A 14,533-nucleotide genomic window follows, 5' to 3' on the forward strand; every position below is an offset into this window, starting at 1 on the left:
TCTCTTTCAAATCTGAGAAATGCCTCAGGTTATGTTGTCACTAAATCAGACTTTTGCAGAATTGTACAATGCTAATATTATTTTCTGCCACCAGGGTTGTGTAAATAAGAAAAGATGCTTCACTGCAGAGAGCATGCAAAAAAAAAACAAAAAAAAAAAATCAAAAAATGCTTTCACTTCCATCGAAATTGGGATTTCTTTATTCTGAGTCAGTCACAAATAGCTTAAAAACTGTACTTGTACTGAGCAGTGAACTGTTCGGCAATTGGTAACAACAGCTGCCATGGTTTGGATTACAAAAAAGGAAAAATAAAATTCTCTTGGAAAGCAAAAACAACACCATTACCTCCTAAACATTCACTCCTGACACCACACTCAACGCTGAAACAGTGTGGGCTGCACTGAATACCTCCACCTGTTGTTAGAAGTCATACTGAATCTTGGAAAACAAACTTCTACACGTCAATTCAAAGGTGTAGTTTCACAGAGATCTGTCAGATTTCTTCTGACTATCCAGAAAAAAAAAAACCCAACAAAAAATATCCAGTATATCTAAACTTCCATTACCAATATAGGAAAAATAGATGAATACAAATGTAAATAACAATACCATGCAAACTCTGTATAATGCCCTCTTTCCCATTCTCAGATATTGTTCAATTCTGACAAGTACAGAATTTCAAATCAAAACAAATGTGATCTAAATAAAGCAGGTTAACCTTGTTTATGTACAGGTCTGTTTTTTTTTTTTTGTTAGATTCCAAATACAAATGCAAACAGTGTGACCCAATGAAAAAGATCGCACAACTGCTGCTCCATACAAATACAAAGCAGACTGTGTCAACACTTCACTTCACAGCTCTTTGAGGCACGAGAACATCACTGGCATCAAAGAACTTCACCAAGAATGGCTGTGTAAAATGTGGATAGGACAAACTTTCATCCTTTCAATGTTCTTGTTCTGCCTTTGATACCATGGCTGCATAAAATACTCATTTCTGATTGGCTGACAGATGTCCAGAAGTTTGAGGAGCTGCTGGTTCAAGAACCGTTCTTCCGCAGTGTGAACTCCCATTTCAGATCCTTCTAGTGATGAATGTTACTCAACAGACATGAATGTCACTGATAATATAACCATCACATAGGTTTATGTGTTTTAATGTTGCCACTTTGCACTGAATGTAGAAGAAGCCAGTCAGAGGCATGAGTCAGAGCTGATGCAGCTAACTAAACCAACCAGCTGACTAAAACATCTCCACAGTGGCAAGAATAAGCTCTGTGATGCACTCTGAGGTTTGCAGTACATAAAGCAATGGTCTCGTAGCTCGGTTCCGGACCTCTGAATCTCTGACCACATTTCTGTATCGTTCACTGATCCAAGTGGGGTCCGGACTTTCAACCTGAAACCTGAAAACTAGCTGCTGAAAAAAGTGGAGCTGAGATTGATTTCACAGAAATGTTGGTTTGTGTCACATCAAAACTAAATAATACTCCTAAACAGAAATCAGTTTCCATAAACTTGATGTCAGGCTTTTTGTTTCTCTCCATCCTGATTACCTTCATCTCACCCTCTGCTTATTTTCTAACTGTGTATTGTGGCTCATCAAGTGAAGTTAAAAAAAAAACAAAAAAACAAAACACACTGCACAGACTGGTGTTAACAAGTCTGTCACATCATCCACATGTTACATAGATACAGCTCTGCATTTGACACAAAACCAAAAAGTGTATGTGTACTCTTCACGTAACATGTCGAACAGTATCACAAAATACCTTCTTATATTTTATATAAACTGGAAATTTACAGTCTGTCACCCATGTTAAGGCACTAAAATTCTGTTATTCCTCCTTTGTTTGCATAAAGAGTACACTGTTACTACTCTACAGTCAAAGATAGAGAAAAGTTGTGACAAAGCAAACCAAGTAAATAAGGCAAATGAACAACTTGCTTTCATTATATATATATATAAAAAAATGTTAGTTCCATATTTGTGCAAAACAGAAATCAGAAATTTAAAGTAGAAACTACATCGAAACTTTCAGGTGTAAAATGCTAAAGATGCAGGCCCTTATTTTGCTACAGCAACCAACAATGACCCACACTTTCCTCGTCATCCTCTATGGTTTGTCGTTTCCAAACACGTCAGCAGTGAGCTGAAAGGAAATTGGGGATCTGTAACACAAATCAGGGGAGTGTATCTTTAAAATGATCTGGCCAATGCTACATTACCTGACAGGGAAGTTGTTATTTAAACTCTAAAGAACAGACAACATCAAGTAAAATCAAATGTTATTGCGAATTGTTGTTGTGACACTTTTTGTATGTGGCTGAGAGTGCTGAGGGCACTGCAGATTAAGAGGACACGCACAATTACAAACACACAAACCACGAACACGGACAAAACACAACTAAACAGACAAAACAATCTAGTAGAGAAAACTGTAGAAAACAGTGAAATGTGAACTTTTCTTTCTTTGCTCGTATTTTGTCTTTTCCTTGTGTTTTCTGAAGCTGCAGTGCTTTGAGCTCTCCTGGCCACCGTAGATTTGTTTTTTCAAAGTAAAATCCTAATAATGAACCATAATTCAGATCAGATGTGATTCTCAGGCCGTTTTCATTCACACGTGTAACTTAAACATATAAATGAATAATAGGTACATCTCACCCGCTAAATGGTGGTTTGTAAGTACGCTTGCACCTGCTGAAACAATGAAACACAATTCATTTCTTTTCATTTCAAGCTACCGAGCTCAAAAACTGGAACAACAAATAAATAAAAATGAAACGCCACTCTGACCCCAGTCTGTTTACAAGGCAGCTGTCAATATGACATAAGGAATGCTTCTGTACATTTGATTTGAAACAGGAAAGTTATTATTATTAGTGTTCAACACATGGCATGGTTATTGGCATGTGCAGTAACAGCTGTAACAGCTGTAACAGCCGACTGCAGTGTTCTGTTTTCATTCTTTAACTAAAAACTGGAGTGAAAAAAGCAAAACTAATTTGAAAAACACTGTTGTCAGGAGAAAGTTCTTGAGTCAAAAGGTCAAAAAAAATGTCCATGCAGTATCGTGCCTGGATATACAGCATACAAATGTGAAAATAGTAAAGATTTAGAAAGTGTTGATTAACAAGAGGCCAAAATATGCTATTTTTTCTTCCAGCAAATATTATGAATGTATTGTATCAAGAAAGACCTGTTAATCATCTTTATATAACCAGCACATAAATACTGCCCTCTGTATGTGAAATCATGTTTCAACAATGCAATCTATTTACAAAGACTGAGTACCTTTATACATACAATCCTTTGTCTTATATTGTACAATAATTACAATTACAGCATTGAATTGTGGTGTTCTCTAACACATCAATAGTAAAGAATCTCTCTATCTAAATCTCCTACACAACCAGACATGATGGGTGAAGCTGGCTTCCAAGTATTTCCTGTAGTGCACAATCATTTAAATACAATGTAATAGCTGCAGGTCAAGGGATTTTTTTTTAAAAAAAAGGCAGTATCAAGAAGGAATCATCAAGAGGGTCTCCCTTTGTGTTTCTTTTCTTTTCTTTTTTTGGTTCTTCATGGAAACACATGGCATCTATCTGCTCTGTGAGCTGCTCTGAATTCTTAATCACAGTCGCAGCATTGATGTCACATCGAACACAACAAACAGCATGTGCTAAAATGTCCATGACTCGCTATCACTAGGAGTTTTATAGATCAGAGTGTATGCGGTCATCAACACATCAGTAGGTACAGTGTCTCCCTGTTGGCTGTGATGCTAGTCCGATCCTGACAGCCTTCAATGACTAACTAGAGGATGGTGCCTGGTTGATACTTTTCAGTCTTACTGAAGTTAATGTGCTCACTGCTGCCACTGGAGCCTCCGACATTACTGGCCCTGGGTCCAGCGTCCTGGAAAAAACGTTGAAAATGCCAACTCCAGATTTGGGTAAAAACTCAAAAGATATCTCTCTCAGATGTCCTCAAGTTTCCTGTCTGTGGCTTCTTGGAGACAGTCTCGGGTAGCCCTACTTCTTAGCCAGTTGGAAAGGATGTTGACCCTTTAAATACACATGTGAATACACTTTAATCACTTCAGAAACACACACGCATAAGAAATAAGGGAGTTTTTTGAGCTGAGATGATGTATTCTTACAATGAAATATAAATATTAGGAATATTAGGAAGCTCTTTACCCTCAGTGAGCTCGAGTGCAGGGTTAGGGTCTAGCTGCAAGACTGAAAGACAATGGCCGAAGCTATCTGCAGTGTCATCTTCAACTAATTTACTTAATGTACAGTAGCTAAATGTTTCTATCATGAAAATTTTTCAAGAGCACTGATGCTCTCATGGGTTATTGTTATTATTATTATTGTTCTGTACTGCCTGAGAGCAAAGAAAAACCGGAGTCAAATTCCTTGTTTGTATGCACAAACTTGGCCAGTAAAACTGATTCTGATTCTGATTCATGGAAATGTTTACGAAGCCCTAAATGATCTGTAGATATATCACTACAGCAGCTGTTTCTAAAACTGCATGTTCAGGCTCTGTCCTTCAGATTTAAAAGATGCTTCGGTCCTCGTCAGACTGTCAGAACAGTTGTGTTCTAACGCCATTAGAAAAGCTCAAAACATCATCTCACTCAGTCCATGCTGTGGGGCACACACAAGTACAGCTTTAAATCACAGAGGGTTAGTGTTCAGACTTAACACTCCAGTAAAAGTAATTCCATTTGAACTGTACTCCCTCAGATTATCACTGACTTACTGATTAAGACTTAATTGCAAAGACATATTCAGTCAAACTAGCTTGGAAACCAGACCAGTGTCCTGAGACAGGTCTGGGTCTGCCACATCAGCAGCAGCCATCTTAGTTGTTAATGAAAATGCCTCAGCAGCTCTCCTCTGTTGAAGTTGCAATCACAACAGTATTAAACAAAATGGACAGTATATTTTACAAGCTACACCATCACAGCTCCTCTATTTACTTTCTTCTGTTGCTCTGCACTACGTCACATGATTTGTTGCTCTTATTGGTTGTAGGTCTATTCCATTTTGGTCTGTGACTGTTAATAACTGATAGGTCCCAAATGCGAATTGATCTGGTGACGCCAGGCGAACTTCAGCTAAAGTGGAAATAAGGACCTTATCTGGATTTTTGCTGAGGCTACAGATGGTAGGGTCAGAGTTTGGAGTCAACAGCATGAATCCATGGACCCAACCTGCCTTGTGTCAACAGTCCAGGCTGGTGGTGGTGGTGTGATGGTGTGGGGAAGGTTTTCTTGGTTCACTTTGGGCCTTAATACCAATCAGTCATGGTCTGAATGTCACAGTGTGTCTGAGTATTGTTGCTGATCATGTTCATCCCTTCATGGCCACAGTTCACCATCTTCTAATGGCTACTTCCAGCAGGATAATGCTCCATGTCACAAAGCTAAAGTCGTCTCAAACTCTCAAACAATTCAAAATGTCTGATGTGAAAAAGACCTGTTAGGAAATTTATCCTCTTGGTTTCAGTGAACTGATGACACCTTTTAAGCAAATGACTGTTTGTCCTGATGGTGAATGATTTTAATTTTCAGAGCTGTATCTAACTGTCCTTAAACTAAACTAGGACATTAAACCTCAGATAAACCGGGTCATTTATGTGATTTCCACAGGACACAGCAGCTGGTTCAGACTAAACCACAGATACAGTTTAATAAGCGGCTTCTGAGACCAAAGAAATGGAATTGAAGAGACCACATGGTTTTGTTCCTGACAACACCGGTTTAAATGTGTCTGTGGCTAACCTACAGACACATTTAAACGTTGTCTTGCACATCATGTCCACAGCACACAGGAGATTAAACAATAATTAATAACACAACACTCAATGTAGTTAATCTCGTGGCAACCTCTTGCCTCCATCAGTGAGTTGGTTCAAAACATTTCTTGAGAACAAAACCAAAATCCTCAGAAAGGTATGTTTAATCAAGATAGTCACTTTGAACGCAATGAACATTTTGAACATTTCAAAACACGTCTGAACTTATGTATTTATCATCAATATGGCGGCAAAATGGTCGGCCAGCTGGCGATTAAGGCATGAGTTAAGGTGAGGTACTGTGCAACAACAGCACCATGAATATTTTATTACTGTCAAGGATCCAATAACAACTTCTCATGGCTGTCAAATCCAGGCCGAGCAAAACGCGAACAAAGGTTTGTCAAAGAGCAGCAGCATATAATGGATCAAGCTCCACTCCGGTCAGTCCATCCATTTCTTCAAAACCGAGTCACGTGGTAAAGTTAATGAGGTTAGCTTAGTGAGTACAGTTACACTGTAAAGACTGCCTGTGGATAAAATATTCTATAGTTCTACATGTTAAAATAAAAACTCTCCATTGTTCAAGCAGGTTACAGCTTCCTTCATATATGGATGAGACAATGTGGCGACTGCAGCAGTATGCCTTAAGGGTGAGCAGCATTTCCATCAAACCATATGGGCTGTATAATGTGCCTCAGATTAGAAGGCAGATACACAAACAACTTACAAACACCACAGTTAATACACAGAGCCTGACAATCGTAAAGCAGGAAGTTGCTGCTCATAAAATTTGGCATAACTATTTACAATGAACTGAAACCAGAAGGAAAATACAAGAAGCTAAAAAAATAATAGCGCTGCTGCTTTCCTGCTGTACGACTAAACATTTAGTTTTCAGAATCTTTCATGCTTCAACTTTAAAGCTTCAAATGGTTTCAGAAATCTTGGTTGACACACTCCTCCATGATGTAAATGTTGACAGCAAACTGTGATTATCCTCAATACTTTTCTCATCAATGATGAGATATCAGACCTCAAAGACAGAATTTAAGGCTGTCCCCTAATGACTGATTAATACACCACTTGGTATAGTGTGGTTTGGCATTACCAGTATTTTAAATACATTTTTCTGCACAAACCGAAGATTGGAATTGATCATGGCAGCGAAGGAACCATCCTAAATCATCAGAAATCATCTTCTTGTTATTTTTGGGCAGATTCTCCAGTGGAAAATTTTGACTTGATGGTTGTTTTAGACCAGAAATCCCTAAAAGAATCATTGTCTGGGGATTTGTGGGAAATGATAAAGGAGTTATAGCATTTAATGTAATAAATAACTAATGTATAAATAGTGTGTCATTGCTGGAGCTATACAGCCCAAGTGATAATGGAGTTTTGAGGGCAATACAGATATCAAGATTTGGAAGAAATCTGACGTTTTATGGAGACCAGATTTGTCAGCTTTGTCAAATTATTGTAACATGTATCTATCCATGAAACACTTTAAGTGCAAAATCATGGTGTAAGACATGGAGCAAGGCAGGAAAATTTAAAAAAAAAAGAAAAGAAATACAAAGCATATTTCTTTTTTTAATTATTCTATTATTCTGACTGGAGGTCAAAGGAAAATTTGAAAGCAACTATTTAGCCAATAGCATGATTAACAGATTTGATTTTACTGCCTTTTGTCACTTACAGGGCTCCACAGTAATAACTATCAAAACATGTAATTGTAAATAATATTATTAAATTATGCACAAAATGTTACTATGTTGTATGTGTACTTTTTTTTTTTTAATGACAGTATCTGCAGCTGTTACGTACATACACACTTACCAGTTTTTACAGGATTCATTACAAACTTCATGCTAATCTGGCCATTATTTATCAAAATGTCTGACTTTAAACCAAAGTGGATGGACCGATGGACATTACCACCAACCATTAATGTAACAAAAACAAGTCTAGTTTAGTCTGGTGACAGCCTTAAATCTGACATTTTAAGCCTGCGTGTTCATCTGTGCGACATTAGCATGTGACCAAGAATTCAAAGTGCGGACTTTAAAGAGTTTTCTGTCACTCTGTTAACATTTAGTACATTTGTCCGTAGTATAAATGCACTGCTTGTCCACGATTGTTTTTTAGACTTTATCACAAAGAGGAGAGTTCAGCTAAGACTTTCCAAATGCTAACACATCATCTTTCCAGCCCCACAACTCTGTGCAGCATGGTCTATTACAACAAAATAATGCAATAAGTTAATAAGCATTATCCACTTCACATTATGCACAAATATCATGCATATGTAGCAACATTATAATTTTTACTTATCCAATCTTATTAAAATAATGCATAGATATAAAAATTGAATATGTAAACACTATCATTTGTATTAAACAATTTGTACAAAAAAATTCTGACATATCTTTTTAGGATTTAAAAAAAAAAACATTTTCCAGGTATAACAGAATAGGGAAAAAGTAAAAAAATAAATATTCTATGTACAATCACATCAGCCATTCCAAAGTTATTGTCACTGCAAGAAAAAAGCAAAAAGGCGAGAAGATATCAAATGTTAGTCCAAACAACGCTCATGGTGACGTTTGCATTCAGTATGTGAGCTGCTACAGTGATGAGCAACAAAACAAGACAGCGTCAAACTTCACCAACTTACTTTATTCCAACATCCTGGTACAGGTAAGCCATCGTCCCCCTGCAAAGAGGAAAATAATACGAAGTGAGAACTGAGGAAGCCTCTTGGATGAGAGGTGAAACATACTCATGTATCTACAAGCAAGTCCAGTTGCCCTCGATTTAACTCTTCTTGGACAAAGTGGTAAGAGTTATGTGGCAACCCATGGTTCTGGAAGTAAAAGTCTGCAGGTCTGTGCCCAAATCAGAATTTGAAATATATCTCCCAGTCACTGCATGTACTAGAGGTTCATCTTATCTAGAATCAGGCTTGTAGCTTCCATTATGGACATCGTCATGTCCTCGGTTTGTTGATCAAATGAAATTCTTTAATCTTGAGTCTTAAAAGCAACAGTAATGTCAGATAACATTAATGACAGATACTGTCCAACTTGTTCTTAATCTGTCACAGAGTGGAGTGAGGGAATGAGTGGACATAAAACATGCTTCATTATCCTCTGAGTGTCCAGTTATTGGCTGCGTTCCGTTGATAACTCAAGTGTTTTCATAACACAATTTAGGGTTGCAGTGTTTTCATTTATATAGCTCATTCATTCATATTCATCAAGTTAATGCAGGCCACTCTCAGATTTTGGGTGAATTTGAGATAAATTTGGGAATCATGGTGCAAAGAATTCTAACTTTGCTACTGCTCTAACGTGAGACACTGACCGGCCTCTTCCCTATAGTATTGGGTTTAGTAGTATTTATAGCTATTCACCACAAAAACACTGACTAGAATAAAAACTTCATATAAAGGAATATCAAATACTCCAGAGTACTATGTTTCTATGTTAAGGAGCATAAAGGATTTCATCAAAAGAAACCTTTACTGTCAGAACCAGCAGATCCCCCATCTTCTCTATACCGTACTTTGAACAAAGAGCTCATAGACCATAACCAAGAAGAGTAACACCCTCTGTATTTAGAGATCTTTTTAGACTGAGTTGGATTTGGCAGTAAATTCACTGCTTTATGACACAGCAGTGTTGCTTTGCAGCACACAGAAAGATGGCATTGATGATCCAGTGTTATCTGAACCTTTACAGTTTCTGGGAAAGACAGACTGAGATGAATAATAAGTAGGATAAGTGATTATACCGATCATGCAAATGACATGTTGATAGGCTGAAATTCAAGACAGAACCTTACCTGTAAAGATGAAATTCAGAAATTATAGAGACCTACATTGTCGATTCTTTTCTCCATTACTGGATTTATGAACAATGACCAAGGTCAACCTTGGTCTACCTTCCAGTACCAAATCTAACCACCAAATAGTCCCGTCTCCTACGATTATATTTATATACAGCTAATTTGCCAATGGCAAATATGAGTGGGAAGGAAACATAATGGTGACCGGATTTGTACCCCCACCATCCAACCAGACCACCTCCCCCATGACTCTGGTGCAGTTCTTTAAAAAAAAAAAAAAAAAAAAACACTGCCTTTGAATCCTGCCTGTGATTATGTTGTGGTGACAAACATAGAAAACTGGAAATCTATTTAGTCATATCTAAATGTAATTTCTAGGAGACATGGTCGTACCCAGAATTCATTAGCCTCACAAAGCCAGATGACATCTTTCAAACCCAGTTTTTGATATGACTTCAGAGATGCATTGAGAAGTGATTATACATGGCAAGATGCATATTGGACAATGACACATCTGCTTGATCAATAATTATCCACAGCTGTGCCAGCAACTCCTGATAATACCTGAAACTTGTATTTTGTATCACCTACTGAGCAGTGTCCAAATTTAATTCTATGAACTCATCCCCAAAGCAGGCAGCAAACAGTAAAAACAAAAACAGAAACCATGACATTTTCCTCAGGAGTGAACAGCTGGTGCTTTGTGAGGCTGAAAACCTACACAGGAAATCCCCAAAAAATCAACCATGTTTAACTGATGCCTTCCGTGCTAATAACAAGACCAAATAAATTCATCTACTGCTTTTCATCATCTGTGGTATACTGTTGCCGTGAAGATGGAATAAATTGGTGCTCCATGCAAGAGAGTGCAGGAAACAAGGCATTGTGAATAAAAGGTCTAGTATATTTAATGTAACAATCTCAAGGCTTTTGCATTAGAAAAAAAAAAAAAGATTATTCCTGGTTATGTGATTGGTGATATTAGTTACAATCATATCATAGCTCTTTATCTGAAGTTAACATAGGAAGTTTTAGTATTTATGATGGAAAGGTTGAGTTAAATGGGTATTTGAACTTGGGGGGGGGGGCTGTTCATGTTAGCTCTATGGGAGATCAGTTGGAAAGGTTCTGGCTTAGTAACAGATGAGCCAACTACGATAAGTAGATTTAAACTTCCATGCAAACGTGCATCTTTCTCTGAATGTACACTGCAATATCTGAGTGCCCACGGTCAGGGGTGTGGTTAGAGACAGTTAGAGGCATGCTGGGAAAAGTGAAGGGAAAGAAAGAGCACCATACCACAGGACAAGGGGCATCCAGCCCGTCCAGGCCTGGCAAGCCTGGTTCACCTTTCTCCCCTTTAAAGCCTCGGAAACCCTGTTTGTGAAATCAACCATTTAAAAAATATACTTTTGCAGCTCATATGCAGCAGAGGACTGTTTGTCCTCCACTGCTTGATGGAAGGAGGATCTCCACTTCTGTCCACTGGGTGACTGGATGCAGGTTTCCTGAACATGCAGGTAACCTGGGACTGACAGGAACTGGGCTCACTGAGATGAGTTTGAAAGGTCTGTAAAGCTTTCAGGTGAAGGGTGTGATGACCAATTGTTTCCTTGATACCAAATCAGAGTTCACCACAGGAATGGGTTTGATGTAGAGCTCTGCTACCAACCTGGTACCTACCAACCTAGTGCAGAACTAGTTTGATCGTCACCTATTCGTTGACACAAGGGGCAGGGTAGCAGAGCTGCAGGAGGGAAGCTTAAAATTTAGACAAAATGTTTTGGTATAGTTTGATACTCATCAGCAGAGGCTGCCTGATTCCTGTCTGTCTCATTCCTGTAAAAAAAAGAAGCTCCGCAGGCAGAGTTGTGGTCAGTGGTCCACTCAAGTCATTTTTCTCCCTCATAAATCTATTTTCAAATGTACATCACAGCCTTTCCTTTGCTGCAATAACATTTTTATTTATAGAACTTAACATCAAATTTAGGATTTCATCAATTTAATCACATCTCCCCATGTCTCTGACAGGCTGCAGAGAACAACTGGACCAAACCCTTCCTGAGGTTCATTAGAACCACTGAATACCAGAGCCAAAAGGAAGCTGACCACTGAATACAGATCTTCAGAGAAACTGAAGCTCTATGAAATTATGTTGTATTCTGAAATAGTGCTTCTTCCCTTTGGCTCTTGGCTACACATCGGACTACTGACATACCAACGGACAGGGGGCATCTAATCCAGGTGCTCCTTGGTCTCCCTTATCCCCTTTGGCCCCCCTGTTGCCTTTCTTGCCCCTCTCTCCCTGCAAACAACAGCGTATTAAAAAAGACAAATTTTAGTCCTCCTTATTAAGCCACACATGAAGAACATCTCTGTTTTTTTGTTCCTACATGTACTTTAGACAATAGAGTGAAAATAAGTTATTTTAATTAACTAAAGTTTGGTCTGCCTTTTGCTACTTTCAAAAAACTATAGGGTTTTTAATGTAAATTTAGTTGAAAGGGAAGGTAAGTAAGAGGGAGTTAAGGAAGAGAGATTAAAGCCAGTGCACTTGATAAGCAGGTTTCATCCAAGCATTTGACTTACAAGACTTACAACCTGCTGTGGAGTAAGAGCGTCTTCTGTGAAGATTTGTGAATGAAGAGTGAGAAAGCTAAGAGAGAAGGCTGTTACATTGTACTCTCATATTTCCATTTTATCATGGAAAACAACCTCCTGAACAAAACATAAAATACAAAAAGGAGCTGATAATAAAAGTGGAAAAAAGTTAATGAGTAATTTGATGGTGAGTAGACCATCTGAGGAAAGTGGCTGGTCGGAGCAATTCAACCACTTAGCCAGGAAACTATTCTATAGTCATCATTACAAACTGCATTAAAATGTCTGTTTGAAAGTATATATAAAGTTTGACAGCGCAGTCAGCTTCAACCCACTGATTGTGTGCATTGTGCTCATAGACATTTTAAAATGTTCAGAGCGGACAGATGGATTGAAAGTGTTGGATTTTGATGAGCGACTGCTGCTCACTTTCTCTTTGGCTACCAACAGACAGCACTGGTTTGAACCATGATAGTGTTCTGTCCCTAATCCAGTAGTAGTTCTAAGTAGTTCTTGTATTCGTGAACCTGAAGGTTTCCTAACCTTGACAAATTAGTTGTTTTAAACCAACCAACCATCATTGATCCCTAACCTTAACTGAGACCTTTCTGTGCCTCATTTTCAAAGGCTCCAGACGGACCTGTGTGGAGTCTGACAAACTTCTTGAGTCAAAATTTGGGGTCATGAAGTTATAAATATTATAAAGAAGTGAGCTTACCGGACCTCAATTGCCCAAGTCTCATCTCTGCTTGAGGTTAGAGCCTCCAGACTTTATCAGCTGCTGCTAGCATAACACATCAGTATGTCTGGCTGAACTGTCGCCAGTCAGGTTCCATTGTGGGTAATGTGGACACCAGGTTTTGACAAGAAAGACTAACAACAAAGATGAACTACCAGTCCATTGTGAATCCTACAATATTATTATTTAGTGCTATTCTAAATCTGTGAAGGCTGAGACTGAACCACTGCTTGATCATAGAATTAATGGAGTACCTGCACACCAAGGACAAAGGCTATAAGGGTTCAGATAAAGAAATGACAACAGTATGTGTAGGGAAAACAGTATGATCAGAAGAATAATCTGCTGCCTGACTGCAGTGTTCTCCCAGTGCTGTCTTAGCATCACATATGCAACTAGAGCCTCATGTTTTAGACTTGAAGGTTGAAGGCTACAGTCTGAAGAGGCTCCAGTGCTTTTGTCTCAAAAGCAAAGCCCAGCTGTGACTGTTGCTAGTAGCAGAAACTCACATTCAGAGATCCCATGGCTTCATGCAGTCACTGTACGTGACAAGTCATTTCTTTGTGCAGTCTTGCTATTCTTAGACACAGCTGTTGTGCCAAATTATGAAGCCTTCTTCATGAGCTTTTGGTAGTTTGCAAATTATATTATATTATTATATTAAAGGCAATGGTTATGTGTTTAAAGGTTCAGTCTGATCACTGTGTTCAATCTCACCTAACAAATAACAATGTCTTTAAAATGATTAGCTCAGAAACATGCACAAAATTTCGGTGAGCTAGCATCTAAACATAGCATACATTTTGGACAGTGATGGGAGAGCACTGCTTGCCAATTTGGGGTATGGGTCACAGGGTCTGGGGTTGGAGGAACTACATGAAAGCTTGCAAGGAAGAGGGACGGTTAAGTATGAGCAGGAGGAGTAAAGAGGAGGTGTAAGAGCAGAAAGATTAACCAAGGCCAAGGATTGTGAGAGGGCAGGGAGAGAGGGCAACCCGGCAATAAACAGAGCCACGGGCCACAGAGCAAGGTGGAGGGAAGGAAAAGGGGATAGGAAGACCTGCGGAAACAAAGGGAGACAGGACAAAGAGTAAAAACGCCAACACTATCCCATAGCTTTGTCTTCAGCACCTTCAACTGGACAATCACTTTGAGGTCGGTTTATTAGGAGTAGTTCCTTCTGGTTTTTGTAGCCGCACATTGAAAGTATTGCCGCTTTTGACTAGAAGCCAGTTGAAAGTGCTGAGAGGGCTTATGAAATGTGATTACTTAAAAGATGGGAGTGGAAATATTAAGAGTCACTGGTTAATGGGAAGGAAACAGAAACATTCTCTTAGAGGAAGGGTATGTGGACATTACAAAACAGATTCTCTGATACACTACAACCTGGAGAAGAAATACAGTTTTTACACAGCATCATTTTGCAGGGCTGTTTAGATCTGAAGTGCTAATTAAAGAAACAGTTCAATATTTTGGGAAATATGCTTGTTTTATTTCCAAGAGTAAGAAGGTGGATATCAATCTCATA

The 14,533-nt window shown here is 38.6% G+C and overlaps 1 protein-coding gene across 12 annotated transcripts in view; it reads right to left on the reverse strand.

Annotated features, from left to right (window-relative positions):
• Positions 1-2,108: 2,108 nt before the first annotated feature.
• The window catches only part of col13a1 (collagen, type XIII, alpha 1), a 105,638-nt gene continuing 93,213 nt past the window's right edge, over positions 2,109-14,533 (reverse strand). For 10 of the 12 annotated variants that reach the window (XM_041049336.1, XM_041049334.1, XM_041049331.1 and 7 more), the window contains 3 exons: positions 11,884-11,970; positions 8,494-8,532; positions 2,109-4,072 (listed from right to left, as the gene is read on the reverse strand). In XM_041049336.1, the coding sequence (XP_040905270.1) occupies positions 4,040-4,072; positions 8,494-8,532; positions 11,884-11,970 (159 nt within the window). In that variant the 3' untranslated portion in view covers positions 2,109-4,039. Of the gene's footprint in view, positions 4,073-5,964; positions 8,356-8,493; positions 8,533-10,964; positions 11,043-11,883; positions 11,971-14,533 lie in introns of those variants that run through there. The other 2 variants (XM_041049328.1, XM_041049332.1) reach the window with 2 other exon arrangements.

Source organism: Toxotes jaculatrix, chromosome 11, assembly GCF_017976425.1.
Source record: "Toxotes jaculatrix isolate fToxJac2 chromosome 11, fToxJac2.pri, whole genome shotgun sequence".
Lineage (NCBI taxonomy): Eukaryota > Metazoa > Chordata > Actinopteri > Toxotidae > Toxotes > Toxotes jaculatrix.